This window comes from Drosophila yakuba, chromosome 3L (genome assembly GCF_016746365.2).
Source record: "Drosophila yakuba strain Tai18E2 chromosome 3L, Prin_Dyak_Tai18E2_2.1, whole genome shotgun sequence".
Classification (NCBI taxonomy): domain Eukaryota; kingdom Metazoa; phylum Arthropoda; class Insecta; order Diptera; family Drosophilidae; genus Drosophila; species Drosophila yakuba.
In genome coordinates, this window is record NC_052529.2 from 5,206,512 (window position 1) to 5,232,495 (window position 25,984).

A 25,984-nucleotide genomic window follows, 5' to 3' on the forward strand; every position below is an offset into this window, starting at 1 on the left:
TAGGCCCTGGAAAAAGAGTTCAGTCTCTCCAGCATTTGCCATGCAAAATTCAATCAGAAATTGCTTTAACTTGCGCCAGGACCAACGGCAGCAGCAGCAGCAGCAACAACAGCAGCAACAACACCACAACAGCAGCACCAGCAGCAACATCATCATGAACAGCAGCAACATCAAGCTGACCTATTTCCCGAGCAAGGCTTTTTGCCAGGGGCTGGCGCTCTGACGTATGCGTTGATGTGGTGCGAGGGAGGCGGGGTGCTGAGGGGGAGGGGGCGTGGGAGCGGTGGGCGGAGCGGGCTGGGTGGGTTAAGGGGGAAGGTGGTGCTAGTGGTGGATAACGGCGGGCAGCTGGACAGCCGTTGGCTGGTCATTAAAAAATTATGACCACACATTGTTCTCCGAGATTGTACATTAAGGTAAATTCAGCTCTTTTTTTCCCGTGTTTGTTGGGGTCAACACAAATGGAATAACAGAAACCAAACAACCCGCAGCCGAAAAGGAGGCCAAATAAGTGCTTTTTTACCCAGCAGCAGCACTCGAATAATTATCAGATATATCGTTTGCAGGTAACTAAAGTGGCGCCTCGATAAAATATTGAATATGGGGTACGTTGATTAAAACTGGCAGGATCTAGATGTAAACTAATGGAAATCGTGCACTGACTTTAAAGATAATTGACATTTGAATGGTCAGTTAAGCTTTTAAAGATACTTGAGGTACATTTCTCATAAAATGAATAAGGTATCTACATCAAGTCTCGTATTTTTGTATTTATAAACTTACAAATCATTCATTTTTCACCATAATACATATCACTGGAACATCAATTTAATATCCTATAAAACGTATCATATTTATAAGCAAACGAACAATACCAACAATTATAAAACCCTTTGGCTAAAATTAGTACTGAATGTAACTGTGTGCAAATTGAATTAAGCGCCACTTAAAACCTGGCTTAAGGTGATGCAATTAAGGGCAAAAGTTCCCATTCACCTAATTACAATTTCAGCGCCACATTTTTTTGCGGATCTTCCTCCATCTTTTTATCATTTTTATAGAAGCAATTTAGCTATAAATCTATTAGGTTTGCGGTCACCAGCCTCGGGCGTAACACATAAATCCTCAGATCCTGAAATCCTTTCATCTGTGCCTGTGCCAGTGGCACATTCAAATCGCAATTATTCTGAAATCAATTTCAATAAAAGTTTGCTGCGGTACGGTGCGATGCGATGCGATGCGAAGCGAAGAGTTTGAAGGTGGTGAGGAATTGCCCAGAATGTTTGGCAGCTTGTTGGCTTAGCCTGGGCCCTAGGATTCGCCCATCAAAGTTTTCCCTTTTCCAGCGTCGCTTTTCATGTTTTGTCTGTGTGTGTGTGTGTGTGTGTGACTTTTTGTGTGTGTGTGTCTGTGTGAGTTTGGGTGAATGTAAGTGAGTGGGTGAGAGCTCGTTAAAAACACTTTGCTGACGTCGCCGTTGCTGGGTGTTGGCATTGTGGCAACTTTTCAATGAACTGTAATTGAAACTGAAATGCAAACTGTGCCGTGCCGCTAATTGCCAGCAGCTGCAGCCAGCAAACTGGTAACTGGTAACTGGTAACTGGTTACGGGTAACTGAAAACGGAAAGCTGCAAACCAGACCAAAAAACCAGAAGGCAAATAAAATGCAACAGCGGCGCGTAAACAGCATTTAAATGTGTGGCATGAATAATTTATGATTTTTCTTGCGTTTTGTAGCTAGTTTTTTAAGTTTCGTAGTTCATTTGAAGCATGCTGTTTAACCCAAAAGAAAAACCCAAAGAAAATAAAACTGCATGGCATGGAGCAGCTAAGTAGATCCCCGCAGGATCGCCGAGCACTCAAGAAAAGACGATGAAACACATAAACCAGCTCCCAGAAAATCTAACAAAAAAAAACACAACAATTGGCTAGTTGCTGATCGAGCCGAAAAGCTTTCCCCCCAATTAATTTCTCTTGTTGTTCGATTTATCGTATTCTTGCAGATACACAAGCAAAACATTCACATGGATTTCTCTATTGTAAGTCGCACCAATTTGGACAATGCCCAAGAAAAAAAAACAGAAAAATATCCCCACATCCTACAGCCAAAATCAAACAGAAAACAAAAACAGAAACACACAAACAGCTACTTTTTAACCTGTTACAAAGCTATACTCTACTTTCTATGTGTAACTCTATCTAACTATCTATAACTATAATGACTACTATCTATGAGTATTTACTGAGATATTTCCTTTTTTAAATGTATGCACACTCCTTGTTTGCTTGTATTTCGATTTCGATTTCCGTCTCCGCCTTTTCTTTTTTGGTGAGCGCACCTAAGTATGCTACAGTTTCTTTTCGAGCTACCCACGAGAACAACATTTTAACTTTTACGACGCGACGAGGGCGCCATCGAAATTATGGCGCAACTCAAGTATCAATAAGCCAAATGGGCGACTTGTTGCCCTAAAACAAAAACCCTCGCAAAAACTTCAATTTTTACTAAACTTTAAGTAATACGAGTACTGCGTATTGAAGAATGCCCCCTTTTTTTCTGCTCACCAATTTTTATTCCAACATTCTGTCTGCGATTTTTGTATGCGCCATGCGGAGGTCTTTCGTTTAAGGATTTTTTCTTATTTTCTTCAGATGCTCAGCGCATTATTCATGTAACAGTCTTAGCTCTTTTCTCAGCAGAACAGAGCAGAGCAGAAGCGAAAGGAAAGCGAGGAAAATACAAAACGAATTTATAGCTTAAGCCTTAATTTGCAGCATTTGCTTTGAGCACTTGATTCCATCTTGCCACGTTACATGTATTTATAAGAAAATTTCTCGTTTTCTCGCCACGTTCTCTCGCAGCGGACGAGGAAATCAGCGATAAGGCATCAACATGCGGAAAATTGCTAATATTTCTCTCCGTGGCTCTTGTGATAATGACGCTACCCTTCAGTCTCTTCGTCTGCTTCAAGGTAAGCTTTTAATTAAACTACATCAATTTTGAATGTTCTTTTAATTATGAATTTTATGAAAATGCAATAGAATGCAGAAAAGCTTTATTTATGCAAGTTGTTATCTTGATCCTTAAACACTCAAATAATATTTTTCCCAAGCAGATATTAAAGTTCTAATTAAATCTGTTTTGACATACATAAAGCAAGAGAATTTTAAGTATATCTAAATCTCTATGGCAACCATGACCTAGTTTGTTTTTAATAATAAGTAATAAGCGTATTATGGAGATTATGTGTTTATGAAATGTTAAGCTGCTTGTGGATTAACATACTTTTTTATACATATATTATATACATATCAAGAAAAAGCTGACTAGATATACATTTTTAAGTTTAATATACAACAGGATAAGCAGTCACTTTCTCCAAGCTGTTGAAGCCACATGTCAGGATGCTTTTTTAGTTGTTAAAGTATTAAATGTTAGTACTAGTGAATATTAAGATTAACAGGGTAGTTTAGACTTGTAACCATAGCTTTTCCTCAAGTTTCAATTTCGTTTCACGAACATTTCACTCACGTGCCACATTTTGCAGGTGGTGCAGGAGTACGAGCGCGCGGTTATCTTCCGTTTGGGTCGTCTTATGCAGGGAGGTGCCAAGGGCCCAGGTGAGTACTCAGAACTGCAGCTTCGCAGGTGCAAATAGGGGTGGGCTGCGGCGGAGAGCGGCGGGGTAACGATTCTATGCAAATTTTAGTGGCGCTCACCTGCGACATGAATTTGTGTTAATTGCTGCACTTGCTCCAAATTAGCGACTCTGGGGCGGCCTCTCAGCCGGTGTGCTCTGCTTTTGTGCTCCCATTCCGAGGGAGGAAGAGATTAGCCAAATCGAGGCGAACTTCTTCCACAGTCATGACACTAGTTTGCATCATTTTTGTGAAGAATTTCCACGACAATTTCTAGAGCAAGGGAAACACTACAAACCAAGGTGTTCCTTTTTTCTTTCATTTAAGAGTACTTTAAAATTCCTATGGTTTGTTAAGCTGTTCAAAAGTTCATACTTAAAAATAAAATATTTCCCTTTACTTCACAATATAGTACAAATAATTAAAAATGTTAAAATTAAAGCTAAGATGTTCTTATATCAAAAATCCCATGATAACTTCTAAAAAGATACTTTAAAAAATTCCTGGGGTTCTTTTATTTGGTGTTCCCTGTTAGCCAGTGTAGTTTGCTCTGTAGTTCGTAACGAGCGTTTAAAGCATTTAAACCATAATTGCAGGTATCTTCTTCATCCTGCCCTGCATCGACTCCTATGCTCGAGTGGACTTGCGTACTCGCACCTACGACGTACCACCGCAGGAGGTAAGTTCCGGTAACATTTCCGGTTCCGGTTGGGACCGAAAAAATAGCAGGTTGCAACCTGCAGTGGCAGCCACAAACATATGCTGCCTTCTTCGATGTTGTTGTTGTTGTTTTATTAACCAGAAGTGGAAATCTTTTTAGTTTATGTACTTCAAAAAGTCCCCTCCAACCCACAAACACACACACACATACACACACTAACACATGACATTTTAAAACGATGCCAAGTAAAGCAGAAACCAATTAAACTTTTAGCTTTCGCCACAAGTTATTCCAGCCAACACGTTTGTTAACAAGAGATATTTAAACATATATACTCTCATATATGTATTTTTCGGTTGCATTTTCTGGTTTTGTGTTCTGACCAAAAATAAAAGATACTAAAAACACGCAGACACACCATCACACAGATGAAAAGATACAGATTTTTGGGCCCTGTTGGCGGAATCCGCAAGAGAAGCTTGGCTGAGCACAGCCGGAATCTGAGTTGTTTTGTGGATACTGCTGACAGGACACCCACACACATGGGCACCAAAAGCCACACAAACACCCAGACACACACACATACATGTAGACACAAGGATACAGGACGCGCAACTGGAGCGTGAATTACGCATACGCCACGTTGTCTTCTCGTTTCTTTGACTTCTTCCCCCTCGTTCTTGTTGTCGTCGCATGTCACGGTGTTTACTTTTAGTTTCTACTTTCTTCTACTTTCGTTTCGTTTTGTTTTTTTTTCGGTTTTGATTTTCTTTCCAATGCAGCCTCTCTATCTGTGTGTCTTCCTGCTCTCCCCCTATATACATTCTATATTCATATACTTATATCTATGTCTACGGCTATCTATATCTATTAACGTATCTATCTCCACTTTCCAACCAGCTAAGAAACCCTCTTTCCAACCACTTTTATACAAAAAACAGCATCATCAAGAGCAAAGTGAAAGAAAACCATTTTTGTTGACCACATTTATAGTTTATTTAATTGTTTTTCCCTACCATTTCGAGTGGCTGCAGTCCATTTTGTTTTATAAAACGAGAAAAAGAATATTGTGGTTCTAACACCCACAAACGCACACACATACTAACACATTGCTCTCTCTACTCTCGTTGTTGTTGTTGTTGGTAGTCTTGTTGTATCCTATATATACATATAAATAAATATATATTTTAAATACTTTGTATGGTACTTGTTGTCGTATTGAAGTTGAACAATGTTGCAGAATTTTTATTATTATTGCCATTGGTGTGCACTCAACCTCACACCCACGACTCACACATACACAGAGGTAGGACTCACCTTGTCCTCACTCACACACACGCATACACATAGTGATACACAGGAGTCCCATCAAGATACGCGCTCCATTTATTTTTGGGAATTTTTCATCCTTTAGTTCGCTTACTTGATCTTTTATCGCAATCAAGCCCAAGCCAACCCAAAAAAAAAAAAAACACCGCACACATTTCTCATTTTTACCTGCGCATATTTCATTGTTCACTTGGCAGACTTAAATGAAATATGGAGCGGTGAAAAAAGCGAGGCCAAAGTGAATTTTAAGATAGTAGTAATGGTAACTGGTTCGATTTCAATCCGCTGGCTTTTTCAACATCTTGCTGACGTCACGTGGAGCAAAACTCACTCACACTCATATACTGAATCTCACACACCAAAGTCAAAAATACCCCCTTTTTTATTATTTTTTTCCGTTTTTTGCATATCCGCCAGCATTCTCGTGTTCCATTTGAGTTTGTTCGGTTTTTTGTGTAAATCGCATGAAGGCCACTGCAGCAAGGATAAAAAAAAAGGACAAGAAAAAATGAAAAAATCCCCCAAAGCCATCTCGATGACGATGTTATTATTCACAAACACCAAAGGACACATACAAGCCCAGATTTACAAACACATTCACCCGAAAATCTCCCTTTTAAGTGCATACGAAATGCGATTTTTGCGCATCATTTCGTTTCACTTTCATTTTGGATTTCTTTTCATTTTGAATCGTATCGTAATCGTTATCGTAATCGTATTTAGTTTTTGATGTCTTTTGAACATTAACTTCAAGTTATTACAATTTGCATAGTTAAAGCTCTGATTGTCTCCTGCAATTAGGAATGAAAAACCCAAAAAAAATAAAAAAAATTGAAAACAAAGAACTAAAACAAAAATAAATCAAAGCAAAAGTGCCAGAATGCATATCAACTGAAAATTCTATCTCTCTCTATCTATCTGTCTCGCTCTCTGTGTTCAGCCGAGCACCACATATGCATATGCAAAACGAATTGGTGGGCGGGGGCGGGGCAAAACCACAAAAGAACTGTACGCATTACGCATTGGCTCTCTCTCTCTCTCACACACGCACACATAACCCCTCTTTATCTATCTCTATCTCTCTCCACCTCTGTCTCTCTATCCCTCTCCGTTTGTCACTCACTGTCTGTCTCTATCTCTGTCTGTCCAAAAAGAAAACTTGATGAAGAAATGAATGTCAAATGTTTGTTCACTGAACACAGGGTGCAGCACTCACACAAACGCAATTCCCAGGACACCCACACAAAGACAACAACACCAGAACACAGAAAAAAAGAAAAAAACAAAAAATAATGTAGGTCTTGCGTAGCTTAAAATGCAAGTGGAACCCCATTAAAAATCCAACAGAAACACTGTCAATTGCACTCCCTCCCACCAAAAAAAAAAAAAAAATTATAATCTGTCTATCTAAACCTCTCTCTGTCTACTACTACATCTGTCTTGCTCACTCTCCTGCTAAGCAGTCACAAACCGATCTCTCACTGTCTCTCTATCTCTGTCTAAACTATCTATATGTCTCTGCCTCTATCTATCTGACTGTCTATCTTACCTAAGCTCTATATATAAACTATATAACTACCTCTCTCTGTCTCTATATATCTAAATATATATTGATTTTGTTTTATGAGCTATGTGAGTTTTGTTTAGCAAACCTTATATAAGAACCAAAACCAACAAATACTAAAAACTAACTACCAAAGAAAACCCGCCCAAAAACAAATCACACGAAAAAGAAATTTACTATCGAATTGCACTTACTTGATAAATCCCCACTCTCCCCTGTTCGGTTAAGCGTTCGAATAATTTTTGAGAGCATGCTAAATATATATTTTCATAAATGTCTATTCTAAAAGCTTTCTAACTGTCTTAAACGAAAAAGAAACCAAACAAACCATACCAAAAACCAGCTAACAGATACCACAGATTGTTTATGATGTTGGTACAGACTGGAAAAAAAAAACAGTATAAAATCAAAATATAAGTAAACCACACGGAATCTAACACTCACACAAAGCACACACAGACATCAAACATTCGTCATTTTGGAACACACGCTCTACACAACACACACGTACAGCTTTTAGTTTTTACAAACATAGTCACCACCACCACCCCCTAAAAAGAATTAAAAAAACCAGCCCCGTCCAAAAAGAACAACAACAAAATATGTATTGTACAACTAACTAATTAAATCGTTACAATTTGATTTGTTTGAGCACAAGCGAAAGGACGCACCCCTCCCAATATAAAATGCAAGAACACATTGTATATATGCGATATATATATGCGCACACTGCGAATATACATATATACATATAATGTCGAGTTCATCTATGTGTGTTTTGCGTGGTTTAAGCTGTTTAAAAGTGGTAACTCAACTCCTGCACGCATGCAGGCCAAAAAGCCAAAAGCCAGAGCATTAGAACCAAAAAAAAAACAAAAAACAAAAGCTAAATGCGACGCCCGCCCGCCAAAACGCGCTAGATTCGCCACAGTTATAGTGATGATATAGTAGATATCTATAGTACATGGACGTTAAGCTAAAGCTAGAGCTAGAGCAAGTCCCAGCATCACAGCATCAGTGCATCAGTAGTTGCCCCATAGTCATAGGATATAGATTACTCTATACCATACGATACCTGATTAGCAAAGCTCGGAGCTCAAAGAAGATTACTATATTTCCAACTAATCACTCACTGTGACTCTTTTAAACTATCGCTCTATCTATCACTATCTTACTCAGTAACTCAGTAGTCGGTAGCAAGTGAAGGACATTTTCAGTTGAGTCCCATTGCGAAAATGCTGACACAAATTCGCAGCATAAACTGTGCAAATTGTAATAAATAACCAAATTATGTTTAATTGAAAACTCATTAGTTTAGGTGTTACAGTGTATAAACTATTGTTTGGAATTTTCATTTCATTCACTTCCGATTCCCCTTCTCTCTCTATATCTGCCTATATCTCTGCTCTTGTTTCCATGGTTTCATCATTGATTCCTGAACGTTTGCTCATTCAATTCTATTCCGTAAAATGCAATGAACAAGCGACCTATGTATATCCCACCCACTCAGCACCTCACCACTCCACTCCACCTGAAACACAAAACCAACCAACCACCCACCACCCCCTAACTAACCCGACCAACTATTGTTCGAAATAATAAGCCATTGTTCGAGCCAAATTGATTTAGAGCTTTGCCCATGGACAGGCAGCAGGCTTTGGATGTTCGAACGGCATTCATAATGAAGTGAATAGTGCATGATTATCTGAAGGTATGCAGAGCGAAGGCCCCTGATATTTTTCAATAGAACGCACACAAAGCCCAATTGAATTTGTAGATTATTTGTTTAAGCCAGTTCTTGGCAGTAGTGAAAGCTGCCTAACTGAAGGATGTGAATCTCTGAAATGCTTGCAAGCCAGTATGAAAATGGAAAGTTAATCATACGCACTGTTGCCCCAGATTAAAATGAAATTTAATCTCAGATGAATGGCATGACAACAAATGATATTAGGTAATATTTTGCAAACAGGATAACAGAATCAATATCATAAGTCACAGCCTGTTTATGGCTGCAATATAACGTATATGCACCGTATAGACATTCATAAAACTCCTTTATTATCTCTGTTTAAAGTTGGCAAACAATAGTTGAACATTTTGAAATGAGAAATTCTCAGATGAATGGCATGACAACAAATGTTATTAGATAATATTTTGCAAACAGGATAAGAGAATTAATATCATAAGTCATTGCTTTATGGTATAACGTATACGCAGCGTATACGCACCTCTGTTTAAAGTTGGCAAACAATAGTTGAACATTTGAAAATGAGAACCATAGCAAACAGAATAAATCTTGGCAAATTCAAATGCATAACTGGATTTGCAGGAATATTTCCGACCTTGTCTTTTAGGTTTTCCTCCAGCTGCTGCTCACATTTCAGTTGATTCACATGCAAAGTGCTAGAGATTTCCCTCGCCCAAAAGTTCACCCCCTAAAAGTCTGGGCATGGAAAAGCCTCGAGACTGGCCGAGTGGAAACGATGACACTAAACAACATTGACACCACAGCTTCAGCTTTGTGGAGAGGCCGTAAAAAGCGGTCTAGACTACGCCGAACAATGTTTGGGCAGGTCATAAAATGTAAAGCGCTCCGTCGTTGAGGGAGCAACTTTTTACCACTGGTATATGGGCTGTGTGTATGCCAGAGGCGGAAGATAGTTGGGCACAAGTTTGGCCAACTCCGAACCTTTGGCCGAAAGGAAAGAAACCATAAAAATAAAATTCCGAGAATTCGATTTGGGCATCATGAAGCGAGGCTGACACCACTGGGGCAGGGCCAGTAAACTTTCGGTCATGATGGAGTAATCCAAGCACGGACCACCGGAAATATGTACATAAACCGCCCACGAGAACCCACTCACCACATCTCTCTGTTCCCACAAAACCCTTGCAACACTATCGTTCTCCCCACTAGAATGTAAGACCTTCTCTACAAACGATTTAATGCTATTGGTTCTTCAGTTTGATTAGCTTTTCAGTTTCGTACTTGAGTTTCAGCTTATCATTTGTGCCGTTTACACGTGTACTTGAATAATTTGTTTAACTTCCCCACTATCTGTACATTAACTTATACACTGTAACCCCCAAGCTCTTGGGTTTGCTTCACGTATCGTCGTCATTGCGCAGATGATCGAGTCCCACTCGAGCACATAAAAGTTGTGCCGGCAAATTGGTAGGATAAAGTTCGCTGAATGTGAAACAATGCGAAAAGACTTTGGGACTTTTGGGATGCACAGATACACGGATACACATTCAGATGCAAAATGCAAATGCAAATCCAAATGCACAGACACAGATGCAATAATCCAAATGAAAAAAAAAAACGCTGCCTTTGTGTGTTTGCCTTTGTGAGTTTGTGTGTGTCTTTCGCCATTGTCGGTCCGTTGGTCTGTGGCAAAAGTTTTGCACTCCCTGCACTTAGTTCTATTAGAGAAAAGCGACCCGGCCAAAAGAAGCCAGCGACGTTCAAGTCAAGTGCATTCGCATTATACCACTCTCCTTGTCGGCTATAAAGTGCACAGCACAACTGGCCAACCACTGATACTGAAATACAAAATGCTTAGCTTATCACCAAAGTACCACCCACATGTGTATATATACTCGTATACGAATTGTATCTGTATATACGCACATATCTCTTTACTTCTGTGAATGTGTTTGTTGGCAACAATAACAAGCGAATAATAAAAATAACTAACAGACCAACTACAACAATAGCAGGAACAATAGAGAAAGCAAAAAAGCAAATGTCCCCAAAACAAAATACCCACTGCATCTTGTAGGTTCTCACAAAGGATAGCGTTACGGTTTCGGTGGATGCAGTGGTTTACTATCGGGTATCAAATGCGACCGTCTCTATCGCGAACGTGGAGAATGCTCACCATTCGACCAGGCTACTGGCACAGACTACTCTACGAAACACAATGGGAACTCGGCATTTGCATGAGATACTCAGCGAGCGTATGACGATTTCCGGCACAATGCAGGTGAGTTCAAAACAGTTGACAGTTGCCAGTTGGCCCGGCCCGCCAACAAACTCTCTCCCTCTCCAGAGAATCTAGTGGCTCCGTCGAGCTGCTTCCTCTAATTTACTTAGTATGCCGTCACAAAGAAATACACATAGAAAAAAACAATCAATAATTAATAAGCCGCATTAAAAATCGCAATGGTTCGTTACGTTTTAAAAACAAATTTTACTTTCGGAGATATACAAGATTTATTGTCTCACGTAAAGTGCTATTGCCATCCGTACAAAATTGTATCAAGATGAATTCCACGTTGGGCGCCATTTGCACTAACGTAGACAAGAAAAGAAGTTCCACGTTGGGCGCCACTAACAAATGCATCGTGATAAATTACATTTTATGAGTTGAAAAAAACCCAGAAAAGTCCTAGGCCGTAAGCCTCTCTTCTTTCTCAATTTAAAATGCAATATTTTTTTGCGTGCACAAAGGAAACGAGAAAATCCACGCAGAATAAATGCAGCTACTTGCCAGTCCCTTCTGCTGACAGATGACATTTAAGCCTCCGCTCCTAATTATGCAGCATAAACCTTAAAGTTTTGCGGTGAAACTCCGCTGGCGAAATATTAATTGCGAAATTTACCAGCTGCCAAAGGCGATATGTCTGTCTGGCCTCCGTGCCTGGCATGAAAATAATCTCGGAGCCAAAGCGTTTTTTCATCGCAAAGTACAAATTGAAAAGGCATCGGGGAGGCGATGGTGGTAAAGTTACGAGCCGCATATCTTAGCAGCTGCCAACTTAACCCAAATTCTATGGCAAGCCAGGCAACGGGTCGTTTTATTTATTTATTTTCCATGCCATATGAAAAATAGTTCAAAATCAGGCGAAAATCTCGAGCATCAGCGGCAGAGGCAGCCAGCCGTTGGTGCACGTCGATGTGCGAACATGTGCAAAATGCCAAGTTGCCAGGGCTCTACGGCTCCATGGCTATATGGCTGTATGGCTCCTTTCACTCCCCTCGACGATGCCAAGTGCTGCATTTTTAGTTTTTCATTTCAAGGATGCTGCACGACCCACAAACAATGTGCGGAAAACTATGCACTAGGGCAGCGGAGAGGGTGAAAGAAATAAAAGCAAAACCGAAACAAAACTGTTAACGACCTGAAAAACGCGTGTAAACAAAAACTAATGTATTTTTACTGCTATTTCTCACACGGATCATCCACCTCACAACCCAACAAAACGAACAAATCCAACAAAACCGTCTAAACCAACCCAACAACCAACGATTGCACCCACCTCAACTACCTGGCCTGGTCCAATCATAAACAGGTTCAACTCGACGAAGCCACCGATGCCTGGGGCATCAAAGTTGAACGTGTGGAAATGTAAGTAGCACAGCTTTTTTAACCCCCTTACACACAAACACACACACACACAACACTTGCAGTGGCAACCTGGAAAAGTTTCTATGTCAAGCTATAAAAGTAATGTTATAAACGTTTCACCTCGCCAAGTCGAAGTTGATGTTCTCCAAAGGATATTGTGAGCTTTGCTTTTTAGTGCTACTTTTGAGGTGATTTCTCTAAAGGGAATGGATTAGTTTCAATGTTTACGTATTTTATTCCTCACTTTGGGTCAATTGTGAAGAGGAAAACGACATTGTGTGCCAGTTAGTTAGCAGTGGCTAATTTTTGAAACGAGATTTTTATAGTTTTCTAGCCTAGATTTCTTGCCATTTAATGTGCTTCAAAATATTATAATAAAGTGGATTTCATCTGGTTAATAATAGCTATTTAATATTTATAAAGTTATTTTCCACCGAGATTTATTTTAAAATTAACTGTAACTAATAAACCGAGAAAGTTCCAGTCAGAGCTCCAAAAAGAACGTTAAAAAACTCTAGTACCTCTGCTGACTGGAGTCTCCCGAGTGGCCCCTAATCCCCAGCTTATATAACATTTAAATTGGCTAGTTTGAGACCCGTAAACATTGTCGTAGCCCCTGCAAGGCCACAGCAATCGAGATTGTACGTTATTTGTTTTATTTGTTATACCATTTTTCCGGACATTTATCACAATAACGCTGCCTGCCTGATGGTGGGCGGCAAGTGTGGGATTGTTGGAGCTGGCTGCTGCCCTTTGTCTGCTGTCACCGAGGCCCCGTTGTTATAATTTATTATTTGCCCCTCTTTGGTGGAAAGGGGAGGGGGTAGGGAAGGGGGCACGTGGCTACTTTGTCAGCTTCACTTTTTCGCAGTGCCAAGTGTTTTGACGTTGGCATGTCAAATGCTCATACAGGGCCAACACAATATGGCGGAGTGGATGAGCCTGCTGCTGCTGCTGCTGCTGGTGTGTTGGCCATGTTGAAACAGCTGCAACAACTTGACGCCCTGTCGCTTGTTGTTGTTCGTATTATTGTTGCTGTTTCTGTTGCTGTGGCTATGTTGCGGCTGCTACCTTTTTCGCCCCTCTTTCCCACCAAAAAAAAAACTCCCACTTTTCCATCAGGCACAACTTTGGCGCTTTGCGTTGAGAACGGTTTCATTTTATGGCAGTTGTTGAATATTTCATTATTGCATCTCACTTCTTTTTCGCCGTCGGTGTTATGATATTGATCAGATGGTTTATAACTTCCTCAAATGGCCAATAAAATGATGCGAGAAATTGTTCTGTTTATGAGTTATATAACTCGATTTAAATTTAAGAAAAATAGGGCGATATAAATTGTATTTAATAAATTTAACTTCACGGCTCGTTGGTCGTAAAAAATGTTTGCCAAGTTCCACATTTGAATTTAAGATGCGCCATTGAGCTGAGCGCCATTAGCATACAGCTCCGCACATTTCGGTTGATAGCTTTAAATTTAAAACTGCTAAGGATGAGCGCTCAAAAAGATAAATTTTACAAATCTAAATGGGATGTTCAAGCTTCGTCGTGCGCACTTATGCACTGAAAAAAAAAAAAACGTCGCAGTATAAGGGAAGAGAGATTAATAGTCAACGTTAAGGGGAAGACACTTTGTGGGTAAAATATGGCACCTCCTTTGAGTTAGTGCTATTTCCGCGAAGTATCTGCAAGTCACGCCGGCTAATCTCATTTTCTCCATCGACCGAGCAGCAAGGACGTGCGTCTGCCGGTGCAACTGCAACGTGCCATGGCCGCGGAGGCAGAAGCCGCCCGGGAAGCCCGTGCCAAAGTCATCGCCGCCGAAGGAGAACAGAAGGCGTCGAGGGCTCTTCGCGAGGCATCCGAGGTGATTGGCGATTCGCCGGCTGCACTCCAACTGCGCTACCTTCAGGTGGGTTGCTTATCTGCGATTTAGCAGAGATTTAATACTGATTTATGCGTATTGTAACCACTTCAGACACTCAACACCATATCTGCGGAGAAGAACTCGACGATTGTGTTCCCGCTGCCCATCGATTTAATAACATATTTCCTGAAGACCAACGAGGCCACAACGCAGCAAAATGCCCGAGCAGCTGCGGCAGCAATTGGCAACACACCGCCGCCACTGCAACTGGCACCGCAGCAGCAGATGCAGCAGCAACAACCGCAGTACCAACAGCCACTGCAGCAACAGCAGCAGCAGCAGTTCCAGCCGCAGCAGCAACAACAGCAGCAGCAGCAACAGTCGCAGCAGCAGCAGGATCAACTCTATCAGCAGGGGCAGCAGATCTCATCAGCCATGTAAATCAGCTTAAGATCACAAATGTTTCGGCCTCGTCGACTCCAAAATGTCCTGCACAATGTTGGAAGAAAATCCTGTTAACGAGATGGCATAAAAATACCTCAGGAATATGTATCATACTTGCATTTCCTTCGAAAAAATGCATATATCAATATCGATAGAAAAAAGGATTTTGAACAGTGTCTTTTTGTTCAGTCGAAAATATTGCTTCGCATTTTCAAAGGCTGGGTAACTCTGACGTCCAGCTTAAAAATATGTATCTCAAATCCCATAGCCCTCCCTCCCGAGATGCACATTTTAGAGTTACTTTCCTTTAGGGAATGAAAGCTGGATATGCATTTTTTGTTAGGGAATGCAAGTCATTTTCCTGGGCTTATTAAGCATCAGTTAAAAACATGATTGTGCAGAGCGTTTCAACATAAAAACAAAAAACAAAACAACAACCAACGGAAACAACGATTCAAATGAATCAAAAATCTTAGTTCATAACACCGATAAGTGCGATTCGAATGCGTTAGCCGACTGCAGATCCTTCACGAAAGAAACGAGGGATCTGAGGTCACATAGATACAAAGATACAAACCTAGACTAGTTTCATACGAGGCGAAAATAGAGTTTAATATTTGTAGCTTTACGACCAGAGGATGCAATTCTAAATATTAAATGTAGGATCTAGAGGTGCAACTCAAGTTTACCAAACAACACAAAAATCAAAGCAAAATACTTACAGCCTGCATAAAAACTAGTCAAATCACACCATATGATGTGCGGTCGTTCAGGTGAAAATTCTAAAACCAACCAGTTTTGAAAGTCTCGAATTGGGAAATTTGAAATAGTCAAAAATGGTTGGTTTGGTTTTGTATTTTCTGGAACTGAGCGAGCCACAGATTATTGTTTTTCACTCAATATTCCACAAAGGTCCGTTTCCTTACATGCTATTTAAAAGTTAAAGCATTTTCCTACTTTAATTAGGTATTTTATTAAAGATAATTTTATTTCAATATTAATATATGATTATTAAAAACTGTGTTAAGAAAACGGGCCCTTGTTGAACCAAATATCCCATAGAATTGTTGACGAATGCGTTTTGTAAATGTTTATCATTAAGATGGTTACCCTGTTAATTATGGATGAATCTGATGACTTGAGATATTGCTGTATACTTAGCTATGCAAATTTACCTTTAAGACGTGATCAGGTTAGCCCGTATAAATAGAGTTACTGTTGTTCAAAACCAATTAAAACTTTATAGGACTTTAATAACTCTCATTACGAACAGTTGTACTCATGTGGTACACCCAACATTCCTACAACTAATACAACTGTTAATCTGTTTCCACTGGATTATATCCAGACATCTAGGCGGTTTGATCACAGTGGGTTTAGAGAACTTTTAAAAGTTGGCTAAACCCATGATAGCAGATCAAATCAACTAGTCAGCAACGTTCGTAGGTCCAAAATACGAATGCCAAACAATAAATAAGAGTAATACGAATTTATTGTACATACAATAAACAAATAGAGCAATTAAGTCGTACAGAACTGTTTTACCCATTGAAATATTAATTAAAATTGGATATTCATATCGGATACACACCACACACCAAACACACAACATAAACACAGGAAGTAGAAGATCGTCTAGTCTCTCTCTCGAAGTAGAAGCCGTCTGTCTACTTAAATGCGTTTAAAGTAAGTAGATGTCGAACAAAGAAATGCAATTGGAACTAAAGTGCATTTGCAACACAGAAACGTTTACTTTTTAGCGCACTTCATGGATTACGAAAAAGAGTTAATGAATTAATAATATATATATATACATATACAAGCATAACGAACTACATATTATGTACAATTTTGCCTTTGAAAATTTTTAAACAGAAACGATTTCATTATCCACATACAATTAGATTTATGTGTAAAGGAACAATAAAATTTCTTCAACTTTTTTGGTATCCAAAAGAGCAAAAACAACAAAGCCGAGCGTGAGTTTTACTTATTTTTAATTTAATTATGAAATTATAATTTAAAAGATGGTAAGTTACAAACATACTCGTATTTTATGAAGTAAAATAGGAAATCATATAAACAAATTATTTCCAAATTCTCAAGCAGACCCAATAAAACAAGCGGTTCTTAGTTATTACATATCTTTCAATTTTATTAGTTATTATCATTATTATTTGTATTATGCATTACACACCTAACCGACTTAACGGACACATTTCTATCATTTTACATCAGCTAAATTCAGTTTTCATTCATATTTGAATCTGCGTGTTGAACCATTATCCGCAGTACATGACAATTCGCAGTTGTTATACTATAATTATTCATCAGACATTGCTATTCGTGTGTTATCAGGCAAAAACCGCTGTCGGCGCATGCAACACGCCTACCCAGGCAAAAGGCTGAAAAATTTTGTAAATCTTTCAATTTGATTGCCGCAGTTTGTATACAAAATTTGTGAAATTTTTGTTTTTGTTCTTGTTGTGGAGTTAATGCCTCTCGTGCCGCTTGCGCCGCCAATGGCTGTTGTTTTTCAGCTGCCAAAAAATTATTAATTATTAGTTCGGTATTATCATTCAATTAAATTTCTCGTTTATTTCTACACGTTATGTCAAGTTTATATACAAAAATTCATCAACTACGCTAAACAATTTCAGTTTTGCCTGTGAATTATAACAATATTTTAATTAATTATTTGCAGTGATTCCGTTGTGATTACGTTGAATGCCATTTCATACAATGATTGGTTGGTTTGTTGTTCTTGTTAGTTCTAAGCGTGGTTATCCTAAAAACTGATCTCTGTGTGTGTTTACGTGTGAAATGCTTTGAGTTGCCGTATAAATCTTTACAAATACATATATCTCAATACGAAATGCTAAACTTTGGTTTTATGCTACAGAATGTGCACACAATGGCCAACACAATATATGCTATATGTACTATATCGATGAACGACAAACTAAAATTATAACAAAAATCAAATAAATTAAATAAGGTCTCCTCAATCGATGTTCGATTCATGTATGTTCTTCTAGTGTCTGGATACGTTCGTGTCGGTCATCTAGAAGCTAAGATAGATGTGTGTGTTCTGATTGGTTGATACATTGATCGATTAGAATCGTTATCGTCTGATAATTTGCATTTGAAACCCTTAAGATAGCAGTTTATCCGTATGGCTTGAGTCGGGCTATTGATTTGGGCTGCACGCGCAAGGAACAGCAGGTCTGGAGAGGAACTAAATGCGGGCCAACGCTGCAGGTTATACATCAATAGATATATCTAGACTACATGGACAGTGCCCAATCGATTTGCTTGTGCTTAAGTATACGAACAAAGAATAAACAATAATTTTGGCATAAACTTAAATGTACTATAAACATTCATTGGTTCAATTGCTAACAACGAAATATGTCAAATGCGTTTTTCTTCCTTTTCATTGATTTGTACAAAATGCAATTTTCGCTTTTTTTTTTGCCTTTTTTTCCTAGCCTCACCTACTTGAGGAAGAAGCAACATGTTATGTTTCGGGTGATAGATCGTGTAGATTTCTGACTTGGAAGTAGAGACGAGGGGTGGACGCCACCTTATAAGTAAATGCCATCATTGGAGTTTCTCATTAGCAACAATTTGTTTTGCGTAAATGTTCGATTTCTTGATACGGTTTGATTGAGTCAAATAATACTTGGCTTAGTTGATAGTCGTGTGTGTGGAAAGTATCAGAAGAAAGTATTCAGCAGAGGGAGGTTAAGATCAAAAAGTTCTAGTTGTAGATTGGATTGGATTGTTTATACATAAAACCTAAGCACCGATTAAAGTAGCGTTAAATTGTAGCTGTATTCGATTTGAAATTCAATAGAGTTGCCTTCAATTTCTTTCTTGCTCTGTTCTTGATTTCTTGGTATCATTTCTCGGCCCCTTACTGTTTCTGGTTAAGCTTAAAAAACTAGTTAAATACTTTCTATTTCCATAGTACATACAGTTAGGTATATAAATTATAAAATAGTTTTGCGTGTAAAATATAAAATTTTGTTTTCCGATCTTAGGTTTTTTTTTGTGTGTTTTGTTGATTTTTTTTTTTGTTTGTAGTTGGTTTCTGAATTGTTTAGATACGCTTAAACACATACATATACCATACATATAGAGTTCATGTGTGTTGTTTGGTTGGTATGCAACTATGCCATTAAAAAGTCTTAAGAATTATAGTAAATATGCATATAAATGTATAATATATGTATAACTTTATATACTATATATATATATCGTATGTGTGTGTATGCGTGTGAGAGAGTGTAGGTGATGTGTGTGAATAGGCTGGACTCTGTTTAGTCTTGCACCTCTCGATACGGCACCTCCGACGTGACCGAGAAGGACTCGAAGTAGTGGTTCAAGAACTCGAATGTCGGCCGCTTCTCGGGCACAGCATCCCAGCACTGGAGCAGCAGCTGATAAATGTTGTCCGGGAAGTAGTGATTCGTTGGCTTCGGCATGCGGAAACCGCGCTCAATGTTTTCAATCACCTCGCGACTATGCATGCCCGGATAGGGCACTTGTCCGTACGTGAACAGCTCCATCAGCAGAATGCCATAGGACCACACGTCCGATTTGATCGAGAACTTGCCGTAGATGATCGCCTCGGGCGCCGTCCACTTAACCGGAAACCGGGATCCCTGCTTGGGGCAGTACTCGTCATCAGCGATAACACGCGCCAATCCAAAATCACAAATCTTCGCCACATTATTCTCTCCAATCAGCACATTACGGGCTGCCAAATCGCGATGGATGAGCTGCTTGGACTCCAGATACTCCATGCCGCTGGCCACCTGGGTGGCTATGTAGATGAGATCCTCGAAGTGCAAGTAGCGACCATCGCCCTCGCGCAAGAAGTCCAGAAGACTGCCCTTGGACATGTACTCCTGCACGATATAAATGGGCTCCTCCTGCAAAGAATTCATAGTTCAGGTTAATACACACATCAAACTCAATATGTTTATAGCACATACCTGCGAGCAAACAGCATAGAGGGCCACCAGGCGGTTGTGGCGGAACTTCTTCATAATCGCGGCCTCCTGGAGGAAAGCAGCCGTGGACATGGTGCCCTCACGCAGTGTTTTGACCGCCACATCGATGCTGTTGCGCCACTTGCCGTAGAAGACCTCGCCAAAGTTGCCGCGTCCCAGTTTGCGCAGCAGCTGAATCTCCGAGCGCGGAATCTCGTACTTATCACGCAGTTCCGGACCCAAGTCCCACATTTGGGGCTGCGGTTTGGGGCAGGGACGCGACAATATGTGACACAGGCCAAGAGCGTTTTCTTCAGAGATAGGGAAATTAATAAATAGGTTTAACAGTCTCACACTTTTCGAAAGCTATATACTCACTGCTGTATGCCATGACCAAGGCCTGAAGCGAGGGGAACGTCTGATTGGTGGCTATGTAGTAGCCGCCATTATCCAGCGGCTTGATGCGATAGTGCTTCACATGGTATCCACGTCCATCCTCCCAATCCTTCACCGACAGTGAGTAGCCATTGGGATTGTGCTCAGAGGGTCGCACGAGGAAAGTGCCACGAGGATTCTCCTCGGCCAGCAGCAATTTGTCCGCCTCCTTTCGCAGCACGTTCTCAAAGAACCAGCTGGGAATAGAAGATGTTGCTTAATATTAAATCAAAATACTAGGCTACGATTAAAGTGATTCTGCTTGTGAAAAGTAACCAAAATAACTTAAATTGTTATGTATACAGGCACTTACTCTTCGCTGTTAACGCTGCGCTCCTCCGCCACGAAATTCAGCGGGATGAGGCCCTCCTGCCGGGTGGTTAGGTTCACGACGCGCCACCAATCGGACTCGGTGTCGTCGATGACCTCCATGCGGTCCCCCTTCATGAAGCTCAGATCGGATTCATCGCGGGATTTATAGTCGTACAGGGCCACGACAACGCGCTTGAGCACGACACCAGGAACACCGGCTGGAAGTATGAAAAAAGGTGTAAAGGATGAGGCAAGTGAGGTTTGTTGAGTCGAGTTAGTGGCAATTTTCGTCTGGCTGGGCAAATTTGATTTGCGTCCTTAAATTGCAATTTATGGCGACAAATTGGGAAATAATATTTTTATTTTTTTTTCATTTTCTCTGCCTATTTTGACTAACCAATTTGCCAGCCATGACCGAAACTTAATTAGAATCTAATGAGTTCAAGTATGGGAGAGTTGAGGGGGTGCCAAATGCAAATTGCAAATTGGATAGCATACTTTTTTGGTGGCCGGGGCCATAAACAACGAAACATTTTCATTTCGCGCATGGAGGAAAAAGCTGCCAAGCCACAATTTTTGGCACTGACTTGCATTTGGCTAATTGATTTAGCTCACATCGAGGCAACGCATAAATAAACGGCTCTCGCCGCTTGCCAGTTCAGTTGCCTTGGCCGCTTGCTGCAACCTCCATTGCAACGCCCATCCCCTTTTTGACCCTTCTGGATCACCGAATCCCCCTTCATCATCACCAAAACCCATGCGAAATGCCGAATGCAAAGTTCGTGCTGACAAAGTCGGCACAAATCACTGGCCAAGCACTCAACCTCTCGATGGGTTTACACGACCTAAGCGGCTTTACGGCCATATATGCTATAAGGCAGTACTGTCATGTCACGGATAGAAATGCCAGCAGTTAATCGCCTGCCAGCGAGGTCTGCCTTCTCAACAAAAGACAGGTCAGATCAAAATAATACCGCCATTTCAATGGTGAACCAATGGGACAGATTTTAGAAGAAAAAACGCTAGGCTCTTGAATTTAAACATTTAAAAGTTAAATAGTTTAAATTGCTACAAAACCTAAAGATTCTTAAGAGCACCTGTTTAAATTTGAATTAATGACTTCATAGTAAGCTTGGTATAAAAATATGTGCCAATTTTAAACGCAGCCCCCTTTATTTGCATTGCTAATTTCTTAACCCCTTTGAATTTCCTGTACTGAACCTTACAATTTTCTTGTGCAAATATAGCAACATGCCCCAGCCCTTCTGCTAGAAATTGCTGCTTGAAAACCTCCTTGCCAGCTGCAACTCCTTGGCCAACTCCCTGGGCTCTCGTAAACGCAATGTCGTGTCATATGGAATGCAATATCGCCGTCAAGGTGGCATTAAACCAACACCAAGACCAACCCAACCCGACCCCCTTTCCTTCCATTTCTGGGCCACGCACCCGAGAAGTGGTCAAGGTTAACGACTCTCATCGTATTACCACTGCAAATATGAGAATTGCGCTGCCGCCACCTGGCAAATGACTTGACTCCACCTCTGAACCTCCTGGGAGGGGAACTCTAATTATGGAAGTGGGGTTCCATGGCACTGGTGACTTGGATGAACGCTGGTTATGTGGCAGGTTAGTTAGCTAGCTAGCTGGCTGGCTGTCTCCCTGCCTGCCACATTATGCAAACACAAGGCCAACCAGCGGGTAAAAGCCAATTTCTGTGGCAGGCAAAAAGTCAAATTGCTAATTAAAAGCTGGAATTATCACTCCACCCGCGCGGCCCAGGAGAGACTAACAGCCAACAGCTAATTACTAATGCATGATAATACGTAAACAAACAGTGAAAATCCAACAGCGCCAGCTTAGTTTATATGAAATTGCTTAAGCTTGTAAAAAAAATTGGGGGCAAAGGATTTAAAACTCGTAGCTGTAAGCTTTATAACCTCGATCCTCTGACTTAAGTAAGGTAGAATCCTTGTTGGAATCCTAACCGAACTAACTATAACCCTTACTAATTAAAATGCATCATATAAGTTATAGATTCTTTACTGCAATTACTAATGGAATATTAGAATGACATTTTGTTTGGGGAAGTACTCACTTGGTGTGGTGCGAGGTCTGATGATGTCAACGCCGCCCTTGCCGCCGATTTTCAACGGACCCCGATGATTGGGATCGGGAGTGTAGCGCGAGTCCAGGGAGCCGCCGTTGTTGTGCTTCTGGCCGAGAACGCCGCCCATGGTGCCGCCGCCGCTGCTGTTGATGTGCGTCTGGCCAAAGGTGTAGTCGGATTTCTTGTAGCCCCCAGTGGGATAGGCCAGTGCCAGTTCCTGATCCTGTCGCTTGCTGCAGCATTTGTTGCCCATGGCTTATGCAAGTGTCTCCCGGCGTCAACTCTTGATCTTGAGCTTTTCGTGGCGTTTTTGGATTATTGGTTTATTGTTGTATTATTAAGTATTATTATATATATATATATGTATATATAAGTTTTGTTCAGCTTTAGATCAGGCAACACATATTTGGCAATTAACGAGTTGTTCTTAACAGTAATTAAAAAGTTGTTGCAGCCCTTTTGTTTCGTATTTATGTTGTTCGTTTACTTTATAGTAAGTAGTTTAAACTATCAGTCAAGTTGGGTTCTGTGTGTTGGGCCCCGGCCTTAAGTTTGCATCAAAAGCTGCAATTGGAGGGCATTTGCATTAGTTCATCGATCAACTGCTATCTGTGTGATGATCTTCTTGTTGGCCGAGCTGCAAAAACGCATTTCGTTCTGGATTTATATATATAAAAAGTAGCCAGTAGCCGGTTGTCAGTTGCTGATGCATTCACAGCTGCAACTGCTGCTCCTTGATTGCGTTGATCCTTGCGGTCTGGTTCTGTGTCCTGCCAGCAATTTCAGCCAGCGACCGTCTGCACATTGCTGGCCGTCCTGGTCGTCAGTCACCTGTGAGCCAAAATGGGAGCAAACAAAGCGGAGAAAACCAAAATTAGTTAGTGTTAATAAATATTCATTAAATAAACATTTTCGCCCAGACAAAGGAATGCAGGCAGTGTCCTGTGTCCTGTGTCCTGTGTCCACTGTTCAGTTCAGTCCACTGACCCGTGTCCACTCAGCCGGACGACAGTTGCCTTTTGCCAATTGTCCAACATCCTGTGGCTTCCTAAACGTTTTTGGCACATTATTACACTTGACTTGGCCGGCAGGCGAATTCAGCTTATGCACTAAAATCCCCTAGTATGTCCTAGTCCTGTTCCCTACAACCTATTCCATTCCATAGCTGCTTTTGGGTTCATCAGCCCCTTTTGTTCTAGAGATGCCCTGAGATACGCACATTAAATTGAATAGAAGTTGTCAGATTTAATTGGCTTAATTCGTTCTGCTTTTGAATTTACCTATTTGTTGTGAATTCTGTTTTGACTGGTATCATTGCAATTGTCATTAGAATTTAATTTGCGCTGCTGCCATATCACTTTTAATTGGCATTCTTTAGCTTGGCTCATTAAAAGGTATAAAGGGCTATAAAACAAACCATTAAATTGGCATTCAATTATGACTTTCCATTTATAATAAGGGAATAGATAAAATTGAAGTCCTTCAATTTGAAAATTAGAATATCTCGTAAAAAGAAATAATCTTTTTAGTGCCATTTTTAATATGAAATTTAATAACTCGTTCAGAATGCGAATATATATTTTTAACTCAATTAAGATCCCCAAGAGAAAACACCACTTCTGCCCTGCAAAACTCATCACTCTCTTCTGCCGGAGGGCAGTAGTTGCACACAACCTTTCGACGATGCCACAAGAGCCACAATACAGCAAATGCAGGAGCAACATCAACCGCTGCAACAACTGCAGCAGCAGCAGCAGCAACAACAACCATTTGAAAGGATGCCAGCTGGGCAGGCTCAACTTCACTTCGCCGCAGCCATTGTCTATTGACTCAAGCCTGGCAGGCATCTGTTTATTGTTCAATTGGATAATTATGGTCTCCAATGCAGAGCAGAGCAGAGTCGAGGATGCGAATGAGGATGGCATGAGGATGGGCGTGTTGTGCTGTTGGGCCAAGGTTGAACCACTCGATGGCATGGACCGGCTCTTCCTGCGCCGAGGACACTCCCCTGACAATCTAGATATAGCTGCTGCAGTTTCCAATTTTAATTGTTATTGTTGCGCATTTGTTGTATGTTGTGTGTGCGCAGCTGGCATGAAATTGTCGCTATGCTGGCAGTTGCCAGGATGCATTTGTGGCATTAGCTAATATCCTGACATTGTTCCGGTCCGCCTGGCATGGCGTGCCGTCAATTATTAAAGCCATGTTTAGTCCGAGACTCAAGTGAGCTCTTGGCAAACAAAGAAAATGCACTAGGAAATTAGAACAATTAGTTGAATGATCATCCCTTAAGTAAGATCATTTACACAAATTCATACGCTATCTTTTTACAGAAATTTGTTGAGCTACAAACATTTAGGTTCAACTTAAAAACCTTATCAAAATGATGTTATAAATGTTTATTAGTTGTTTCCATGTGAATAGCTTTTTTGCAGTGCATTGTGCATGAGCACCAAAATGCGAACCAAAATGAAAATGGTGGAAAGTGTTGCTGACTTGACAGTGACTAGAGTGTGGAAATTGTGCCAGGACATTTAAACTGTCTGCGTTTTGTCGGCGCGACGTCTGCATTTATTGTCCCCTCAACTTGATAAACACACACAACGTGTGTGACGCTTTAAAATCCGCCAACAACAAGCGCAAAAGTTTGAATGGATTTGCGTTCGTTTGCCCATAAAAAGTCAAAGTTTGTTTTTCGGCGAGTTCATGAACCCGTCCGCCCAGCAACAACAGCAGCAAAAACAACAGCGAAAAGTTCCACGGAGGTCAAGCAACCTTTACTTTTTGGGGTCGAAGTGAACGAAACAGAGTAGCCAGCATTGAAGCTGCGCAATAATGTTGGGAAATTCTATACAATTATGTACGTGGCTTTACGAGATGATGTACTTTAAAAGTCAGTGACTGGATTATTTTTTACTACCCATCGTTCAACAAAGAACGAGCAACAGTTGATGGGCTGGCGATGGGATGAAGTGATAGGGTAATATGCTAGTAATGTTATCAACAGCTTGTAAAGATGAATGAGTGTTCTTCATTGTTGTTCAACAAAGTATGTCTACGATGAATAAAAACTATATAATGGTCATAGTCGTTTGGGCAGTCCAATATACTCTGGCTTATCCTCAAGGGGATATAATGAGTACTTTAGGCAGTCTAATATACTCTTGCTTATCCTAAAAAAGGACATCATGAGTACTTCTGAATACATTTTATTTATGTGTCTTTTTTGCTTAGGGCATAAACATTGTTCTCAAATGTAAATGCCATGAAAT

General features: G+C 40.5%; 2 protein-coding genes across 16 annotated transcripts in view; one reads left to right on the forward strand and one right to left on the reverse strand.

Annotated features, from left to right (window-relative positions):
* LOC6532992 (band 7 protein CG42540) overlaps positions 1-16,830 on the forward strand; it is a 37,599-nt gene extending 20,769 nt beyond the window's left edge. For 6 of the 12 annotated variants that reach the window (XM_039373871.1, XM_039373867.1, XM_039373868.1 and 3 more), the window contains 8 exons: positions 2,004-2,039; positions 2,863-2,972; positions 3,549-3,621; positions 4,236-4,318; positions 10,979-11,182; positions 12,492-12,547; positions 14,279-14,459; positions 14,526-16,830. In XM_039373871.1, the coding sequence (XP_039229805.1) occupies positions 2,004-2,039; positions 2,863-2,972; positions 3,549-3,621; positions 4,236-4,318; positions 10,979-11,182; positions 12,492-12,547; positions 14,279-14,459; positions 14,526-14,855 (1,073 nt within the window). In that variant the 3' untranslated portion in view covers positions 14,856-16,830. Of the gene's footprint in view, positions 1-79; positions 2,040-2,862; positions 2,973-3,548; positions 3,622-4,235; positions 4,319-10,978; positions 11,183-12,491; positions 12,548-14,278; positions 14,460-14,525 lie in introns of those variants that run through there. The other 6 variants (XM_039373869.1, XM_015194270.2, XM_015194272.2 and 3 more) reach the window with 2 other exon arrangements.
* Positions 16,831-18,605: 1,775 nt separating this feature from the next.
* LOC6532993 (tyrosine-protein kinase Src64B) overlaps positions 18,606-25,984 on the reverse strand; it is a 32,647-nt gene continuing 25,268 nt past the window's right edge. For all 4 annotated transcript variants that reach the window (XM_015194274.3, XM_002093692.4, XM_015194273.3 and 1 more), the window contains 5 exons: positions 22,701-23,543; positions 20,607-20,823; positions 20,237-20,490; positions 19,862-20,169; positions 18,606-19,798 (listed from right to left, as the gene is read on the reverse strand). In XM_015194274.3, coding sequence (XP_015049760.1) covers positions 19,184-19,798; positions 19,862-20,169; positions 20,237-20,490; positions 20,607-20,823; positions 22,701-22,965 — 1,659 coding nt within the window. In that variant the 5' untranslated portion in view covers positions 22,966-23,543 and the 3' untranslated portion in view covers positions 18,606-19,183. The remainder of the gene's footprint in view (positions 19,799-19,861; positions 20,170-20,236; positions 20,491-20,606; positions 20,824-22,700; positions 23,544-25,984) is intronic.